Source organism: Malaclemys terrapin, chromosome 1 (genome assembly GCF_027887155.1).
Source record: "Malaclemys terrapin pileata isolate rMalTer1 chromosome 1, rMalTer1.hap1, whole genome shotgun sequence".
NCBI classification, from domain to species: domain Eukaryota; kingdom Metazoa; phylum Chordata; order Testudines; family Emydidae; genus Malaclemys; species Malaclemys terrapin.
Window position 1 is genome coordinate 305,742,973 of NC_071505.1, and position 19,343 is coordinate 305,762,315.

The 19,343-nt window shown below is 46.7% G+C and overlaps 2 protein-coding genes across 5 annotated transcripts; one reads left to right on the forward strand and one right to left on the reverse strand.

Annotated features, from left to right (window-relative positions):
- Nucleotides 1–857: 857 nt before the first annotated feature.
- Nucleotides 858–14,739, reverse strand: TEX26 (testis expressed 26). 2 transcript variants are annotated; one of them, XM_054015356.1, is made up of 7 exons: nt 12,718–14,739; nt 10,831–10,915; nt 10,378–10,540; nt 8,470–8,626; nt 6,848–7,024; nt 4,168–4,329; nt 858–3,738 (listed from the first exon to the last, which is right to left on the reverse strand). In XM_054015356.1, the coding sequence occupies exons 2-7, from the start codon at nt 10,902–10,904 to the stop codon at nt 3,623–3,625; spliced, it is 849 nt and encodes a 282-aa protein (XP_053871331.1). In that variant the 5' UTR covers nt 10,905–10,915; nt 12,718–14,739; the 3' UTR covers nt 858–3,622. The 2 variants fall into 2 exon arrangements, with proteins under 2 accessions (XP_053871331.1, XP_053871332.1); XM_054015357.1 differs by lacking the exon at nt 12,718–14,739 and adding an exon at nt 12,293–12,364.
- Nucleotides 14,740–14,838: 99 nt separating this feature from the next.
- Nucleotides 14,839–17,553, forward strand: LOC128828476 (zinc finger and SCAN domain-containing protein 20-like). 3 transcript variants are annotated; one of them, XM_054013288.1, is made up of 3 exons: nt 14,839–15,167; nt 15,712–16,270; nt 16,914–17,553. In XM_054013288.1, exons 2-3 carry the CDS (start codon nt 15,757–15,759, stop codon nt 17,471–17,473), a joined length of 1,074 nt encoding a protein of 357 aa, XP_053869263.1. In that variant the 5' UTR covers nt 14,839–15,167; nt 15,712–15,756; the 3' UTR covers nt 17,474–17,553. The 3 variants fall into 3 exon arrangements, with proteins under 3 accessions (XP_053869263.1, XP_053869192.1, XP_053869349.1); XM_054013217.1 differs by lacking the exon at nt 14,839–15,167 and having other exon boundaries at nt 15,178–16,270; XM_054013374.1 differs by lacking the exon at nt 14,839–15,167 and having other exon boundaries at nt 15,178–16,270; nt 16,961–17,553.
- The last annotated feature ends 1,790 nt before the right edge of the window (nt 17,554–19,343 follow it).

The following is a 19,343-nucleotide window of genomic DNA, read 5'->3' on the forward strand; positions in this document are numbered from 1 at the left end:
ATGTCTTTCAAGGGATCTTGCTATTATCTGTAGGGATGGGGGAGGAGAGGTGTCTAGAGGCACCTTTGCTGGATCATGGGGTCAGGCAGTTCCATGGTGTACATGAACTGCCAACTGTCCTTCCAGTGAATTTTAAATTTCTTCTTTACAACTCCCCTGCTGGCGAATCCCTGATTAAGCACATAATGTCTATTTAGCACTTTGCTGGCATGCCAGTGTGGCTTTGTCTCTGAGGAATTGACTTATGAGTGTTATCCAGAATTGCAACATATTTCAGTAACAATCACATAGCAAAATCTCATAATTTCACATGCAGTGTTGTTACACACATTTCAACAGGATAATAATATTCAGCAGATTATGAGTTTATCAATGAGTTTTCAAAGGTATACTTTGTACAAAATATATCATAACCATATAAAAGTGATGAACATGAAGTACAGTGTGTCACATGCATGCGTCAAATAAAAGATGTCAGTCTAATCAGCTGATCCTCAGCATTATGGCCTGGTTGGAACCCTTCCTGGCAATGAGGTAACTTAAATAGTCATTTAAGTGTCAGTCTCTCAAACAGTTTAAAAGTTATGCTGATCAAAGTGTTTGGATGATAGTCCTTTGAGTCATCTGCCTTCCTTCTAGGCTTGAGAAGTGCCAATACATTACCTTTGGAACTGTACAGCATTTCAAACAAGTATTATAGAGTCTTACCAGAAAATCACAACAAGATGAACTCCTCTGATGCAGGAATTCCCCATAAAGTTATGCTGCAGTGTACTATCCATCTGATCAAGTGTAATAAGTACACATAATTTGTTCATATGAATTCTTGTAATAACAGTCAGTTTTCCAACAAAATACTCAGTCAAGCTACTTTATTTAGAAAGGCAAAACATTTAGAGAGGCAAAAAGTACAGTTCTTTAGTAAAAGACCATCAAATGCATGGAAGATAAACTAGTGACTTTTAAGAACTAGTTAAGGGAACTCAAAATCCCCTGTTTTGTTGTGTTCTCCAGCACACAAAGAACAAAACAGGTATTTTCAGTCCAGATTACTTCTTTCAGATTAAGGAAATACAGAGTGAGAACAAATATAAAGTCTTCATGAGAGCACAAAAAAATCACTCTCTTTGCATCAAAATTAGAACACACAATAGTAAGTGCCTCATAACCACAACTGCAGCAAGTAGAGACCTCTTATATATTTCAAGGTTAAGTATACAGCAAACAAAATGACAGCCTCTTTTTTCAGTTACATGACCACCCATGCATAACTTTATATTGGATATAAATTCACCATCCCTGCTGCTAGTACATATGTACCAACCGTAGAAATAAGGGCCTCGTTTTTCTTTGTGTGTGTTTGCTCTGACTGTAGCTTTTAATGCTCTCATTGATGTACTTTCCTTCCTTCAGCATATGAGATATTGCCTCAAGTCTAGTGTTACATGGTCACCTCAGTGTCAATGATATTAAATTTCTGAATGAGACATTCTTCTGTGACCCTTAGCCATATTACTGTGATCATCCACATCTTCCAGCCCATTCACAAGCAATGACTACAAGCCTTATAAGACTCTTGGAAGTAAAGTATCTGATAATCCTGCTGATTTGCTGTTTGCCTCAAAAGCTCATTTCAGTGTATTAGTAGCTACCACTATTTAACTATTAATAGGTAAGACATCTTCACTTTCTTTTCTTAATCTTTCAGTAATTATTGGGTCCCTGCCTGCAACCATCTGGACTTTGTGCAAGACAACTGCACAGTGATTGCACAGACTGACATCCTCCTTCCAAGCACAAGGGCATGGGATGGAGCACTAGTATCCATTTCAAGCAATACAGCCTCTGTGTACCACGTTAGGCCAGAAGAGTCACATAATCACTGGGTCTCTTCGCTAGAGCTGCGTGAATAACTGATTGGAACGGCCAGTGAACCAAAACAAACAGCTATCTAGGCTGAAGGCCTTTCTTTTGGGTGGGCAGAATAGGGTGTGGGTGGGCTGGCAAGACCCCACTCACCCAAGAGCAGCAGGTCCCTAACTGGCAGGTTAATGAGGCCAATCTTCCAAACAAACCCACTTTAATGTCTCCTGGTCCTGTACGTAGCAGGGTTTCTTCCTACAGACTAGTCTGGAACATGGTTAAAGTAGTCACACACTACTCACTTACATAGTTACATGCACATACTAACTTGTCCTTAGAGGATTGGTACTTTAAATGGTAGATAGACAAAGTATAGTGAAGTCAGTGGCTGTTCCAAGTCGCCTATCTCAAGACACATTCCTCATCTAGAAGAGGAGTGACTATTGATGGAGGATCCTTTAATTAGAAAAATGTAAACACATGAACTCCAAGAGTGATCAGGTTTTGAGTAGCACTTGTAAAGAGGCCAGCTTCGCAAAATCTGGGATTTGTCTGTAGATAAACCATCTGATTAATTTTTGATAAATTCAAGGTATAAGAAATAATATAATTTTTTAGGAGAAGGGTTTTCAGTATAATAAAAATCTTATGTTTAGAATTAAAATGTGTGTGCGGGGGGGTTAGGTTTAGGGTAAAAGTAGATTGGAGAAATTAACAGCTGCTGAATCAATGAGCTAAAATAATTAAAATTGACTTCTTAATCCAATTCTTAATGGAGTTAACATGCATCAAGAGCTGTAGGTTCAGTGAACATACAGGGTGTTGCTTCTTATAGGGCTGACACTATTTTTTAAACAATATTTCCATTCTGGGGAGAGCCTCCAGCAGCTGTAGGTGCTCATGCAGCTACTCTGTTGTGGGGGGGTGGAGGTGGATGTTCATTGACCACTTGGGCTATGTCTACAGTGCAGTTAGACACCTACAGCTGGCCTCTTCCAGTTGACTTGGGCTTGTGGGGCTCAGGCTAAGGCGTTGTTTAATTGCGGTTTGGACATTCAGGCTTGGGCTGGCACCTCGGCTCTAGGACCCTGCAAGGTGGGAAGGTCCCAGAGCCAAACGTCTACACCACAATTAAACAGCCCCTTAGCCTGAGTCAGCTGGCAGACTTGAGAGATGGTAGATTTGGGATTTAGGGACCTGCTTCCCTTGGATGAGGGTAGACGTAAACTTCAAAGGCTGGCTTACTTGAAGGATGGGCTTACAAGCTGGCTGACTACTTAAAATCTGCTGTATTGGCCTTCTGGTCCGTCAGTAGTGGGATGTCATTCAGGTAAGACTGCAGTTGGCCACGGGGAAAATATTTAAAAATCAAGAGTTTAGCCCTAATGCTGAATCTTGGGTTTGAGGATTGAATTCGAGGGTGGGAGATGTTGTTTCATTTACCCCTACAAAGCAACAATCATAATTAGAGTACATGACATCTTTGACAGACAACATACTTACATGATCTTCTGAGGCAGGAATAAATGTTTTGCTAGAATTTACAGTACAGAAATCCCTTTTAACATTCTATTGCTCTCAAAGGCAGCACCCTATTTGATGAGGTAGCAGCACAACAGCCTTTATTATTTTAAAACAGGGTTTTGCAAATTATTTATCACACACACACAGAACACAAAGACATTATAGGTTACAATTACGCCACTCATTCAGCACCAGCCGGATTCTGGAGGCCTTTCTCCTTTTGGATTTTTGGGTATCATTTGCATTCAGATAGTTTGTCAGATGATAGTTTCTTTGAAGGTGAAGTCCTTCTGAATTTCTCACTCTGGCTCCCACAAACTGTGTTAAGAAAGTGCTGAAGAATTGCTCTCTCTGTCAATACAATTAAAAAAGAAAAGAGTTAATTAGAATCTCAAACTGTCAAGTGCAATAAATTCCAGGAACGATGAACATTGGGATAGTTTATTTTATATAAAAATTTCATTTACAAATTCTGAGTGAGAATACAACAACCACTGCACTTTTAAGATACTGTTTTTATAGGGGCACAGACAATTCTCTCCTACATATTTGTGTGTAGGGGAGGGAAAATTCTCTGTTTCCTAGTAATTCCTCCAGTAGGGGCAAGGGGCTCAGGGTTCACCCTCCCCTGCAGGAAAGAGAGAGATAATTTTTCTACCTTTCCAACAAGTGTGAAGAGTGCAGCATTCAGAAAGTTTCATAGCTTGTGTTTCACCAGTGACTGCGTGCATGATAATTTACACAGGATGGATTAAATTGTATCTTAGTATAGTACCCTACCTTGCTTTGGAGCTCTTTCAATGTACTTATTAACTTGTTCTGGATCCAGAGAATTTAACATTGATATGATATTGAAATATTCTTTCCCAAAATCTCTTTGGTACGTGGTCATCTGTTTAATGTTTTCTTGGTTCTGGATGTGAGAAAATATCACGGTAGGAACTGTAAAGGTAAACCAGGTAGGAAAATTTGAGTGAAACCAGGCATAACCCTATAATCCTCCCCTTCCTTGTACTGTAGTCTCCTTCTGTTCTTCTCATTTTAATTGAGGCCCTTTTCTTTCAATAGAATCAGTCCCTTCATATCTTATTGCAGAATTAGCACCTTAAGAGTACATCTAAGTGCCTTAAGGAAAGGGAAGCCTTATCTGTATTGTAAAGCACCATTAATATCTATGATAGTATATAAATAATAATAATAATGCTCTATGTAGTTAGCTTGGGATAGTGTTTGTTTGGAATCCAGTCTATACCCAGCTTTAGCTACCAGTTGTAGGCCTGAGACCTGATCAACTCCCCTCCCCTCCCCCATGCTGAACCACCCTTGGGTGAAACTCAGGGAGTTCACCATTAACACTGAAAAAGGAATGTTCTGCTGCTGATAACCTCAGGAATGTCCCTAAGGAGAGTTATAACCACCGAGGTTGTAAAGACGCTTGGAAATTTAGAAAGGATACAGAAAGAGACTCAACAAATGGTAAAATAAGCTCTGACCAGCATTTTATGCTGACTATTTGGACAAATAGAGAAGGTCACAACTAAGCTACAATTTTGGCATGAAAGATAAATGAAAAAAACTTGGGCAGGAAGGAGGACACATAGGAGCCAGTGTGTAATTGGTTAAAAACTTTGTTATTTAAGAGTATGGGATAATGTGATAGGTTTAGTAAATTTGAAGGAGGTAGCTAGTTTTACCTATATAATGTAAATGAAAAACAATGCTCTTTAGGAACCATTTCCAGATTGCAGTGCACCATCAAGCTGCTAGAACACTGATCCCTCTGCACGACTGTGACGTGGAGTGGCATCGCCGGGAACCCCCAGATGAATGAATTCTGACTGGCCATTGGGTGAAATTTGTCAGTATATTGGAAGTGGTGAGCAGAAGAGATTTGCTTGGTATATGTGTTGCTAATTAATAGATGTTTAGAGCACAACTGTGTAAGGCTCTTTTGCTGGGAAAAGGTTCCGCAGACCCGTAGAGCCCTGAGGGAAAGGGCAGGTACTTAAATTGACCAGGTTTCTTCCTGAGCCCCGTGGGTAAGGTGCCTTACACCCTGAGCTCTTGGAAGGGAAAGGGTGGGGGTGCCTAAATTGATTGGGTCATGCCTTGAGCCCTCGGTAGGGTATAGGTGGGGTGCCTTAAATTGAGTGGGCAACACAGTATTTTGAATTTCCTCTCAGTCAGGCTTCAGCTTGGCCATGACACTGAGACATACACATCCTTCTGGACTTCTCTGCAGTATTTCATACCTCTGATCAACAAATATTCCTGTGCCACCTCCAGGAAGCTGCAAGAGGGATCTGAAATGCCTTAAACTGGCTCTGGTGCATATCTTTAGACCAACCCAAGAGTCATTATGGGTAACTATATCTCCCTCTCTAGATCCTCCAATCTGTGGGCTTCCCTTGGGCTCAGCCTCTCTTCATATTATTTCAGTATCAATAGGAAGCCAATGAGAGAGATGGGGAGACAACACAGGCTGAAGTGCCAGTAGAACACAGATGGCACCTGTAGTAGGAAGGAGGACTAAGGCATGGACTAGGACTCAATAGACCTAAGGGCAGTTCCTGGCTCAGTTACAGACTTTTTTTGTAACTGTGTGCAAATCACTTAATCTACCCTATGCCTCAATTTCCCATCTGTAAAATGGGGGGGAAATGCTTCCCTATTTAACAGTGTTGTGAGGATAAAACCCATTAATGAGTGAAAGGTGCTCAGATACAATGATGAAGGTCATATAAGAACCTAGATAGACACCTAGCTCTGTATCTTCTTTAAATAACACCATCTTCCAGTTTTCTCAATGCCTTGTTGAAAAATCAGCACTTGGCTGAACAGCAACTCCCCGGGGTGGCAAAGGCTGCCTGGAAGATGCATAAAATCAAGTTTTTTTCCCAATGGGCTGGCCCTGACCATTTCTGGGTTGGCTTTGACCAATTTTTGTGTGGCACTGGCGAGCTCTGAACCACTCCCCGCAGTGGATGAGGGATTGCATCACTGTGCCCCCACTCCCAGCAGACTTTCCAATGCAAGAGGTCAGCAGCCCAGGTTTTCCCATCCTGACATGTCCGTGCATGTCAAATATTGGTGAACAGAGTTCTTGTGGTGGGATTTGCAAGAGCACTCAGGTCCCTTTGATGTCAATAGGAGCAGAGATAAGCAAATGAAAAGCACATTTGCACTTCTATGTGTAAAATTACTCCATGGTGCAAAGCTCATGCTGGACTCTCATAAAGAAACAGGCTCATTTCCTCCTGTCACAGGAAACCTTCAGACATCACTAATCTGCTACATAAGTAGAAGTGACCAGAGACTACTGAAGAACTAATTTAATAGTTGACATGATTTCAAAAGAATCTGATTTCTCAGATATGCCATGTAAAGAGCTGAAGCCATGATTTTCATCAGTTCACAATATTTTACTTATTTAAGGTTTTAAAAACAAATACATTCTTACCAACTCCTTTTGCTGGAATATGCCTTTTTGCATTACATCCATATTTACAGGAAAAGTCCATGAAGTCATGGATGCGGGCTGGGGCCTGGTAATGATGCCTAAACTCAGTTGCTGGAGGATGTGGGATTTTTTTTTTCCAGTCAGGAGGCACAGGAATAGTATCTTTAATTTGTAAACCTGGAGAAGTTAAAAAATAGTGTCAGTGTTATGGTACAGTAAAATATCTTCTTCTCAATTAAACAGGAGGGAGGGAGGGAGGGAGGGTGTGTGTGTGTGTGTGTGTGTGTGTGTGTGTGTGTGTGTGTGTGTGTGTGTGTGTGTGTGTGTGTGTGTGTGTGTGTGTGTGTGTGTGTGTGTGTGTGTGTGTGTGTGTGTGTGTGTGTGTGTGTGTGTGTGTGTGTGTGTGTGTGTGTGTGTGTGAAACAACAGGGAGCTAACCAGTAGAGCCAGTCAAACTTTTTCTGGCACATCTTTGTTTTGTTTTTTTTTTTTTTTAAACTGAAAATTGGGCTTTCATCTAAACGAAAAGGATCTGCTTCCATGGAAAATTACAAGTTGTTATTGACAAACTGAATGCTCAAGAACTTAAAAAAAAAATTGGTTCCCAATCAAAAACCTACATGTTTTGAGTCTAAAATGCCACCATAGTACCTCACGGAGTTGTGGTTTGGGTGCCACGCGCTCCCATTCTCCTCTTGGACCAGCCTACCCAACAGGACCACATCTTCCATGATGCATGCCCTACCCTCAGCAAAGGGGAGACCATGCTGCATTATGAGAGTTGTAGTTTAACCAGGGAGCCTGGCCTATAGAGGAGAAAGGAGCATGAAGCACCAAAACTACAACTCCCATGAGGAACCAAGGCAGCATTTCTTTTTGGTTGAAATTTTCTATATGAAAAAAGCCTCTCATCTTCTGACTTGCTCTACTAATCAGCCATGTTGGCACCTCACTACAGATGGAAAGAGCTGAAAGGCTGGATGTGTGGTGAGGGAGATAAGATTTCAACAGACTGGCACTAAATTTCTGAGTCAACAGGTGCTTTACTTCCAAGATGTGTTAGGACCTTGCCCCAAGTCCATTCATGTGAATGGAAGCATTTCCATTTATTTCAGTGGGCCCCACAGAAAGAGAGATTGTCAAGGGGACAATGAGGAAGCACTGAACAGTGGAACCAGGGATGAAGCTTCAGTTAGTTGTCTTCAATAAAGTAGTAACAGCTTTGTACTTTTAGCCATAACCTACTGGGATACTGGGAGGCTTAGAGGTACTGTGATCTACAAGGATAAACACCAGAAGCATGTGAATAGGGGAGGAAAAAGGGAGGAGATGGGAAGAAAGGGGTTAGCTGGGTTCTGGGTGAGGCCCTGACCCTGCCATCCGTCTGCCCCAGTTTAGCTGGGATGGAATGGGGAGAACGTACATGCTACACCCTGTGGTCCACACTTCCTTTATGCTCCCAGAGAGACAGTGTCTGCCTGAGACACAATGCCTCCAGGAGCCCCTGCTGGGGCAATGTGCCTCTGCTCTGTCCTCGACATTACCACAGCACTGTGCCTCAGTGTCTTAATGGACCCTTACCGGACCATTTTAAAAGAAGAGAGAGAAATCATTGCCCTCACCCTGTGGTAATCCTAAATAATCTCCATTATAGGTAGAGCTGAACTGTGCTCTGATTGCTTCCTCGACCTCTTGTTTAGAAATAGGCTGTGTCCAGGGTGAAAAGCTGTTGGAGGGCTGCGCTTTTTCTTCTCGAGGCACCTTCCAAATCATGAAACTCTAATAACACAAAGAGTGGGATTTTGTGGATCTGCATGGCTACAATTAGAGCATCACATGTACAGTAAATTAGATAGTATTCAGCCAGCTCCCACAGAGTAAGATATAATTTGAAGCTCAGTAATAATAATGCCTATTTCTTATATAGCACTTTTCATCAGTAGATCTTGAAATGCTTCATAATCTTTAATCTATTTCTGCTTCAAACACCCTTATTAGGGGTTATCCCCATTCTACAGATGGGAAACTGAGGGACAGAAAGGCTAAGTGATTTGCACAAGGTTACACAGGAAGTCCATGGCAGAGCAGGAAATGGAACCACATCCTAGACCGATGCCATAGTCACTGGACAGCCTCTTTTGTTGTATATTAACCACAATAATTCTACCATATGAGAAGTTTCAAGTAGTGTTTACCATAGTAAGCACCAGTTATATGCTGCCAGTTTTGAAAAGGGACACATCAACTTGAAAGCTAGTCAGTCAATTACAAAATAAAAATGAATTTACAATAGTTTCAGGTACTTCTTCTCCCAAAACCCCTAACTAATTTTGGGGGGCTTATAATCAAATTTTTCCTATTTTTATAATGCCTCTCTCTCCCTAGTTGCTGTGTAAGAGAGACACACAAACAGCCGAGGAAACTAACAAAAAAAGAGGAAACAGCGAAATTGACTATAAGCTAAGAGCCTGATCCAAAATGCTGTCAAATGCCCAAAGTAAACAAGCTGCAAATGGAGAAAAAGAGCCCCTGGCTCTTAACACAAAAGCAGGGATGTTAACCTTAGGCCAAATTCCAACCTGGCTGGTAATTACATTCTGCTCCTCAAATACTCAGCAGCTAGATACGTTTGTCCCTTCCTGTCATACACACTGGGTAACAGCACTGTGCACTGCTGTATATCACAGGTGGATGAAGTGATTAGTGTGGGTATGTGCTTATGGTCTGTAAAATGCTTTGGGATCTTCTGAGATGGGCAGTATTTAAATATGAGTCTTTATTTTTCTTTTCAGACCATTGTGGAACTGTTCTGAAAAAAAAGGATGGAAATGATAGAAAGATGTAAACGCTAAGGGCTGAATATTCTGGACATACATGAAGAAATGGAGACCATCTACAGAAGATGGTGATACACAACAGAGTTTGCTGAACGGAAGGAATAATATGGTTGGTCTGCTATGGAGTAGCTGCAGCCCAAAACGGAGCAGAGACTGCATCACCATTAGAAGAGCCACCAAACCTCCCAAATAATATCTGCCCAAGATAGTACTTATAGAAGAGACCTGACATTGTTCTTTTACACTGTAAACATATTAGTGAATTATGTTGTTTTCTTCAAAAAGAACAGGAGTACTTGTGGCACCTTAGAGACTAACAAATTTATTAGAGCATAAGCTTTCGTGGACTACAGCATCCGAAGAAGTGGGCTGTAGTCCATGAAAGCTTATGCTCTAATAAATTTGTTAGTCTCTAAGGTGCCACAAGTACTCCTGTTCTTTTTGCGGATACAGACTAACACGGCTGCTACTCTGAAACCTGTTGTTTTCTTCAACTACCAAATCCCAGAGTCAGAATAATACCCACCTCTTCAAAGTTTCTTGTTGCTAAGTGCTTCTACTAGCACCCCATTCAGTGGCGTGCTCCAAAACTACAGCGCCATAAACTTTGTATCAGAAACAAAATATTAAGCCCTACCACAGTACCTTTCCTAAGCAACCATAAATGAGGGAGAATGCTATAGCATTCCTTACTTGACTGGGATGAGGATTGTTTCTTCTTGTTCCTGATGAAGAGCCAGTCATTATAGGTTCTGCCTTGGAATATGGTTTCCAACAGAACTCTTCTCTGTAAGTATTAAAGCCAATAGGATCACTAAGTTGGTATGGATTCACATGTCCTTTTGATGTTCTGGGCCTATAAAAAAATGCATTAAAAATTGCAGTTAGAAATAGGGACACAAAGTATAAAAGCAGCATCTATCATTTACCACCTGTAATACTGCAAATACTGTGGTAAATGTAAGTACTGCAAACACTGGGGTAAAGTCACATACTATCATGCATTAAATCTGTTGGGTTTTGTTTTTACCAAGTGCCCACTGTAACTCAACAGTTAGTCATCTGGACATGAACACAGGTTTTCAATACATCACAAAAACAAAATTAGCAGAAGGGTTAGCATTAATCTAGCCAATATTATCTTACCGTACTGCTTCAGTCTCCACTGGTTCTCTATATGGGTATTCATGTTTCATTGTAGTTTCATATGGATCCCACATTATTTTGTCTCCTAAAAGCATTGTACCAGTTATAAATGTGATAAATACAGAATGCTGTCTATCCTATCTTTGTGACTATTCAAATAAATCATTCAGATGTAAGAAACTATGGATAAGCAATTTCACAAAGTTATACACACAAAATAACTCAGGACCATTTGTGGCCATAGAGAATTCCCTCTCAATTGAATCAGCTGGAGTCAACCACAGCAACTGAAGTGCTTTCCTTTCCTTTGTATTACACGTTTGCACATCATCTAGCACAATGGTGTTAGGACCTCTAGCTGCTACCATAATAAAACAGCATGCTTAAAGTAAGGTCTGGTGACACTGATGGTAAAAAAGCCTGAGCTCTAGCTACAGTACTGCTTCAGAGGGAGTGAACCTAACAGGTAATGATCAAGTGATCTCTTTCCTGCCATCCATCTCCACCCTCTGACAAAAGAGGCTAGAGACACCATTCCTTACCCACCATTCCTTATTAATGGACTTAACCTCCATGAATTTATCCAGTTCTCTTTTAAACCCTGTTATAGTCCTAGCCTTCACAACCTCCTCAGGCAAGGAGTTCCACCGGTTGACTGTGCGCTGTGTGAAGAACTTCCTTTTATTTGTTTTAAACCTGTTGCCCATTAATTTCATTTGGTGGCCCCTAGTTCTTATATTATGAGAACAAGTAAATAACTTTTCCTTTTTCACTTTCTCCACATCACTCATGATTTTATATACCTCTATCATCCCCCCTTAGTATCCTCTTTTCCAAGCTGAGTTTTATTTGTTAAGGGAGGTTCTATGAATTTGTTGCTCTGTGCTTATATTTGAGAAGACAGGTAGAAGGCATGCACTTAGAAGGGAAGGTGGCGAGATCCATGATGGCCTTTCTTCCTGGGGGACTTTGTGCTCTTCCAATTGGGGCAACAGGAATGTGCTAATCTGCCCTGTGCAGTATTACTGTAACCATCTTGGTCCAAAGATATGAGAGAGATAAGGTGGGTGAGGTAACAGCTTTTATTGGACCAGCTTCTGGTGGTGCCAGGTTCAAGCTTTTGAGACACACAGAATTCTTTCTCAGGTCAGCACAGGGAGGAATGGCGAGGAGGTGCCAGCTGCACCAGCACAGATTGCTACCCACAGCCCAGCCCAACTCACTAGGGTGTATTTGCTGATGGCAGCATTCCTCTGGGGCCACCCCACATTCCTTCTGCCTGGCCCTCAATCCCCCCACCCCACCGCCTTGTACCCAACCCTCCTCTAGCTGCCCTGCTGCTAGGGTTGCCAACTTTCTATTTACAGAAAACCAAATACCCTTTCCCTTCCCCCTGCCCCCGCCCACACCATCATCCATCCCTCCCTTCCTCCCTCTGTCGCTCACTCTTCCCCACTCTCACATTCACAGCCAATGGGAGCTGTGGAACAGGCACTTGAGGCAGGAGCAGCACGCAGAGTCCCTCTGGCCACTCCTGTGCCTAGGGGCTGCAGGTACATGCTACCCATTTTGGGGAGCCTGCCTGCACCGCAACAGCCCGGTCAGCAGTGCTATATCAGAGCTGCCAGGGTCCCTTTTCACCAGGGTGTTCTGGTGGAAAACCACACACCTGGCAACCCTACCCAGGGCTCCTATTACCTTCAGCCCTCACTGGTTGGCCACGCCCCTTTTCTGGCCACGCCCCTCCCCCGGCTCCCGGCTCCCAGCCCCTGCAGGGGACTCTGGCAACAGCCGAAGACCCGGAGCAGACGCTTCTTTATTGCTAAGGCGCATGCGCAGCTCTCTGCGTCTGGGCTCTGCTGCCTGCGCCCGTGGCGCGGGTCTCACCTGGCGGGGCCGGGGAGCCGGGGCGGGGTCTGCCGCGGGGGTCCTGGGCGGCCGCGGCCCCGGCCCCGTTGATGGGGGGAAGGGCGGGTCTCGGCCGCCCGCCCCGCGGCGCCGTGTGGGGTCGGCAAGAGGCGCTTCGCCCCGGCGGCTCCAGCCCGTTCGGCGGCGGGGGCCGAGCCCCAGAGTCAGCGGGGGTCGGGGGGAGCCGCTCCCTGCCGCGGGCGAGGGCCGGGGCCGCTGGGAGCCGTGAGCGCGGGACGCCGCCCGGTTGCCCCTAGCGCCCGGCTGGTGATTGTGACCGGGGCAGGGGCGGGTCACAGCGGGCAGCCGCGGGGGAGGGGAGCGGGGCGGCATGTCCCATTGGCGGAGCCCGGCTGGGGTAGCTACGGCGCGAGCCTCTCGGACGTTTTCAGCTGCCGCTGCCCTGCTCGCGGCGGCCTGGCTTGGGGGGGAAGCGGGGATCCGCGGCGGGCTGCAGGGGTAGGAACGGGCCGAGGTGAACAGTGGGAAACGTTCCTGCCCACCCGACTCAGCCCGTCTTGCCTCGAGCCGCTCCGGTGACCGGGCCTCCCTGGCGAGAGCCAAAGCTAGCGCCGCACTGCAGAAGCCTCGCTGCAGTTCCTATATACAGGGCAGTCAGCACAAAGTGCTGCCCTCCCCTTTTGCTACTGGGAGCGGTTTCTGCCACGCAGCGTAGCAGTTTGGTAAACTGTTCGTTAACTTGCTACCGCCTGTCCATGGGGTTGCGAATCAGGAGGGGATGGGGTATGTGGTCAAAAACTATCCCGATCTGCTTCCTGACCGGAGTGGCCGCTTTCATTGAATTCGTGAAAGGGGAGGTAGGGTTTGTAGGTATAGAGCGTGCCCCTGAGCCCAAGTTGAGACCACAGTGGCCCCTTTTCATTTTTTCCACTGGCTTCTCCGTGCTTAGTTCCAATGACTGGGCTGCTCATGCACCTGTCACTGGTCCAGGGATGGTTGCAAAACGGGAGGGATGGGGTTGTGGTGGAAAACACTCCCGGTCTGCTTCCTCTGGGGGATAGTTGCAAAACAGGAGGGATGGGGTTGTGGTGGAAAACACTCCCGGTCTGCTTCCTCTGGGGGGATGGTTGCGAAACGGGAGGGATGGGGTTTGTGGTCGAAAACACTCACACTCTGCTTCCTCCTGGCTAATGTGCCAAATTGATCTATTGCATGATTGAGGCATGCTGTTTCACTTTTTTGTGTGTGAATCCGTGAAAAGGGAGGTAAGGTTTGGGGGAACGGAGCATGCCCCTGAGCCCAAGGTGAGACCACAGTGGCCCCTTTTCATTTTTTCCACTGGCTTCCATGGGGTTGCGAATCAAGAGGGGATGGGGTATGTGGTCAAAAACTATCCCGATCTGCTTCCTGACCGGAGTGGCCGCTTTCATTGCATTCGTGAAAGGGGAGGTAGGGTTTGTAGGTATAGAGCGTGCCCCTGAGCCCAAGTTGAGACCACAGTGGCCCCTTTTCATTTTTTCCACTGGCTTCTCCGTGCTTAGTTCCAATGACTGGGCTGCTCATGCACCTGTCACTGGTCCAGGGATGGTTGCAAAACGGGAGGGATGGGGTTTGTGGTTGAAAACACTCCCGGCTCCAGGGTTTTGGCCGCCCCAAGCAGCCAAACAAAAAATAAAAAAAAAATCCACGATTGCGATCTGTGGCGGCAATTCGGCAGAAGGTCCTTCGCTTGGAGCGGGAGTGAGGGACCGTCCGCTGAATTGCTGCCAAATAGCTGGACCTGCTGCCCCTCTGCGGAGTGGCCACCCCAAGCACCTGCTTGCCAAGTTGGTGCCTGTAGCTGGGCCTGCCTATTTCACCCTAAATTGACAATAATGCTCCCCATAGATGCTGACTGTGGGGGGAAAAAAAATAGCGGGTGCTTAGCACCCACCAGCAGCCAGCTCCCCTCTTCCCTGGGTGCCTCCCATCAGGCCGCCGATCAACTCCCCCTCTCCCCTAGTGCCTCCCGCCTGCCAAGATCAGCTGTTCCACTGCATGCAGGAGGAGGGGGGGAGAACTGGGTGGGAAGAGACGGAGTGGAGTGGGGGTGGGAAAAGGCGGGGTTGGTGGGTTGAGCACCCCTAGGGAGCTAGACGAAGCCAGCACCTGTTAGGTCTACACTTAAAACCTTTTGGCGATGCCACTATAGCACTTAAGTGAAGACATACCTAATCCAATGGGAGAGTGTCTTCGTTGGCATAGTTAATCCACCTCCCAGAGAGGTGGTAGCCATGTCAACGGGTATGTCCAGGCTACCCGCCGAATTGGTGAGTAGTAATCGATCTCTTGGGGATCGATATATTGCGTCTCGTCTAGATGTGATATATTGATCCCCGAAAGTGCTCCCCGTCGATTCCAGGGTGAGCGGCGGTAGCGAAGTCGACGGGGGAGCCGCGGCCGTCGATCCCGCGCTGTGAGGACCCGAGGTAAGTCGAAATAAGATACGTCACTTCAGCTACGGGATCTTACATCGACTCCCTCCCCCCCAGTGTAGACCAGCCCAACAGGAGACGCTTTCCCACTGACCTAGCGCTGTCTCCGCCAAGGCTTAGGTCAGTATAACTACATTGCTCAAGGGTGTGGATTTTTTGCACTCCTGAGCAATGTACTTATACCAATATAAGTCTAGTGTAGCCCTGGTCTTGGCTACACTTGAGAGTTACAGTGCAATAAAGCTGCTCCCAGCGCTGTAACTCACTCCCCGTCCACACTGGCAAGGCATTTGCAGCGCTGTATCTCCATGGCTGCAGCGCTGCATGTACTCCACCTCCCCGAGAGGAATACTGTGTATTGCACCGCCCAATGCACTGTGATTGGCCTCCAGAAGTATTCGGCAGTATCCCACAATGCCTGTTCTAGCCACTCTGGTCATCAGTTCAAACTCTACTGCCCTGGCCTCAGGTAACCAACCATGTGACCCGCCCTTGACGTTCCCCGGGAATTTTAAAAATCCCCTTCCTGTTTGCTCAGCCAGGTGTGGTGTGGAGTGCTATCAGCGAATCTTTCCAGGTGACCATGCCTCCACACACCAAGCTAGCCCCAGCATGGAGCAATGACGAGTTGCTGGACCTCATCAGTGTTTGGGGGGAGGAAGCTGTCCAGTCCCAGCTGCGCTCCAGCCGTAGGAATTACGATACCTTCGGGAAGGTATCAAAGGACATGATGGAAAGGGGCCATGACCGGGACACCCTGCAGTGCAGGATTAAAGTGAAGGAGCTGCAGAGTGCCTACCGCAAAGCCCGTGACGCAAACGGCTACTCGGGTGCTCCCCCTGCGTTCTGCCGATTCTACAAAGTGCTGGATGCGATACTTGGGATTAACCCCACCTCCACTCCGAGCACCACCATGGACATTTCAGAGCCGGGGTGGGAGGAGGAGGAGGAAAACAGGAGTGAGGGTGGTGGGGCGGATGGAGACACCCCGGAATCCCTGGCAGCATGCAGCCAGGAGCTCTTCTCGAGCCAGGAGGAAGGTAGCCAGTCACAGCAGCCGGTACTTGATGGAGGTCAAACAGAAGAGCAGGTTCCCAGTAAGCGTTTTTTTTTTTCGGGAAGAAATTTTTTTGGTGCGGGCTGTTTGGGAGAGGAGGTTTAGGCATGCATGCCTAGATGTGAAATAGTGCATTGATGTGGTTTATCACATCACGGTAATCGGCCTCGGTAATCTCTTCGAATGTCTCATCCAGAACGTGTGCAATGCACTTGTGCAGGTTTATCAGGAGAACCACGGTGGTCCTTGTGCCAGCCAGGCTAATGTGTCCATGCCACTGTGCCACGAGAGGCGGGGGGGACAATTGCTGCACACAGGCAAGCTGCATATGGGCCAGGGCGGAAGCCACATTGCAGTAGAAGACCCTCCCTTGCTTCCCAGGTCACCCTCAGCAGCAAGATATCATCCAGGACGAACTCCTGTGGAAAATGTTGGGACAGTGTTCAGTGTAGGTGCCCCCTGCAGCTGTTGGCTCAGAAACCCAGAGGACAGTACAGCCCTGAAACAACCAGTCCCCCTTACCATTTTGAGGCTCCTGTGGGTTATGTGTGCTCTGTTTGGGACACGAAAATTATGCTATTGTATAGACCCTGTGTGTGCCCTCCTTAAGTGCGGGGGAAATCATTACTCTGTCTGCTATAAACAATGCTGCCTCTGTTAAATGTTGCATTTTGCCTATACAGCTGCAAGAACCTTGAGACCTGAGCCATCTCTCTTATTGCCTGCTCAGAGACTGCAAAGACTCAGGAAGAGACTGCGAAAAACCAAAGACAACATGCTGCAAGAAGTGATGCGGCAATCTGTTAAAGAGAATGAGAAAGCACAGAACTGGAGGGAGAGAGAAAGCAGGATCCGCCAGGAAAACGCTGCGCACCGGCGGCAAAGCATGGAGCACCGGCAGCAAAGCACGGATTGGCTCATAAGCATCCTGGAGCGCCAAGCAGACGCTATCCAGGAGCTCGTAGCCATGCAGAAGGAGCAGTACCGCAAACACCCCCCCTCCCCACAGCCCCTGTCCCAAAACTCTTTCCCTTGTGCCCCACTGTTACCTCCAACCCACTTTCCCCAACTTCCAGGTTCTTCACGCCACCAGCTGCCTCCAACACCAGTATCTTCACCACCCAGCCCTGAAAACCACAATCCTTACCTTCTGCACTCAGTCCCCATCACCATGCAGTATAGCTATCCTGAAGTGCAGCACTCACTGCACGGCACACCAGACAGGACATACGTGAATCTGTGATTTTGTACCGTTCCCCACTCCACCCCTTTGCCCTTTCTGATTCCCAAGCAGTTGCGTTTCTTTTCAATAAATTGATTTTCTTTTCAATAAATGGATTTTTTGGCTTTGAAAACATTCTTTATTATTGCATAAAGTAAAAGATTCCTTAGCCCAGGAAATAAACAGGCACCGCAAGTCTGCTTAGCAAACACTGATTCCTAAAGATTGGAACTACTGCACTTCACTCCCGTGCAGGGCACCAGATATCACTGCTGGTTTTCAGCCTCAAATTGCTCCCTCAAGGTATCCCTAATCCTTGCAGCCCCACGCTGGGCCCCTATAATAGCCCTGCTCTCTGGCTGTGCAAATTCAGCCTCCAGGTGTTGAACCTCGGAGGTCCATGCCTGAGTGAAGCTTTCACCCTTCCCTTCACAAATATTATGGAGGGTACAGCACGCGGATATAACCGTGGGGATGCTGTTTTCGGCCAAGTTCAACTTCCCATACAGAGATTGCCAGCGGCCCTTTAAACGGCCAAAGGCGCACTCCACAGTCATTTGGCACCAGCTCAGCCTGTAGCTGAACCGTTCCTTGCTGCTGTCAAGGCTCCCTGTATAGGATTTCATGAGCCATGGCATTAATGGGTAAGCCGGATCTCCATGGATCACAATGGGCATTTCAACTTCCCCTACTGTGATCTTCCGCTCTGGGAAAAAAGTCCCGGCCTGCAGCTTCCTGAACAGCCAAGTGTTCCAAAAGATGCGTGCGTCATGCACCTTTCCTGGCCAGCCTGTATTAATGTCAATGAAACACCCACGGTGATCCACAAGCGCCTGGAGAACCACAGAGAAATACCCCTTCCAATTAATGTACTAGGATGCTAGGTGGGGTGGTGCCAGAATAGGAATGTGCGTCCCGTCTATCGCCCCTCTACAGTTAGGGAAACCCATTTGTGCAAAGCCATCCGCTATGTCCTGCACGTTACCCAGAGTCATGGTTCTTCTGAGTAGGATGCGATTAATGGCCTTGCAACTTGCATCAACGCGATTCCAACGGTCGACTTTCCCACTCCAAACTGGTTTGCGACCGACCGGTAGCTGTCTGGAGTTGCCAGCTTCCAGATTGCAATAGCCACCCGCTTCTCCACTGGCAGGGCAGCTCTCAATCTTGTGTCCGTGCACCGCAGGGTGGGAGCGAGCTCCTCACACAGTCCCATGAAAGTGGCTTTTCTCATCCGAAAGTTCTGCAGCCACTGCTCGTCATCCCAGACTTCCATGACGATGTGATCCCACCACTCGGTGCTTGTTTCCTGAGCCCAAAAGCGGCATTCCACGGTGCTGAGCATGTCTGTGAATGCCACAAACAATTTCGTGTTGTACGCGTTACGCGGCTCGATAGCATCATTGGACTCCTCGCTCTCACTGTCACTTTGGATCTTAAGGAATAGTTCTACAGTCAAACGTGATGTGCTGGCGAGTCTCATCAGCATATGCCTCAGCAGTTCGGGCTCCGTTTCCCGCAGACAGATCGCGCTGCACAGAAACCATTGAAAGATGGCGCCAAAGGTGGACGGAAACAAAGGGATTTCTGGGATGCGAAGCGATGCATCACGGGGTGTCAAGGCTGTATCCCCACTTTGAACTTTAGGGTACAAATGTAGGGACCTGCATGAAAACTTCTAAGCTTAACTACCAGCTTAGCTCTGGTCCGCTGCCACCATCCCAATGGATTCCCTCCCCTGGGAAGCCTTGAGAAACCTTTCACCAATTCCCTGGTGAATACAGATCCAAACCCCTTGGATCTTAAAACAAGGAGAAATTAACCATTCCCCTCCTTCCTCCCACCAACTCCTGGTGAATACAGTTCCAACCCCCCTGGGATCTTAAAACAA

Coding starts and splice junctions, on each gene's coding strand:
- TEX26 (XM_054015356.1), bottom strand. CDS start 10,904: ATGTGGGATCCATATGAAACTACAATGAAACATGAATACCCATATAGA. Junction 10,541..10,830: donor GTGGAGACTGAAGCAGTACG/GTAAGATAATAT, acceptor ATTTTTTTATAG/GCCCAGAACATCAAAAGGAC. Junction 4,330..6,847: donor TATTCCAGCAAAAGGAGTTG/GTAAGAATGTAT, acceptor TTACCTTTACAG/TTCCTACCGTGATATTTTCT.
- LOC128828476 (XM_054013288.1), top strand. CDS start 15,757: ATGCCTCCACACACCAAGCTAGCCCCAGCATGGAGCAATGACGAGTTG. Junction 16,271..16,913: donor AACAGAAGAGCAGGTTCCCA/GTAAGCGTTTTT, acceptor TTGCCTATACAG/CTGCAAGAACCTTGAGACCT.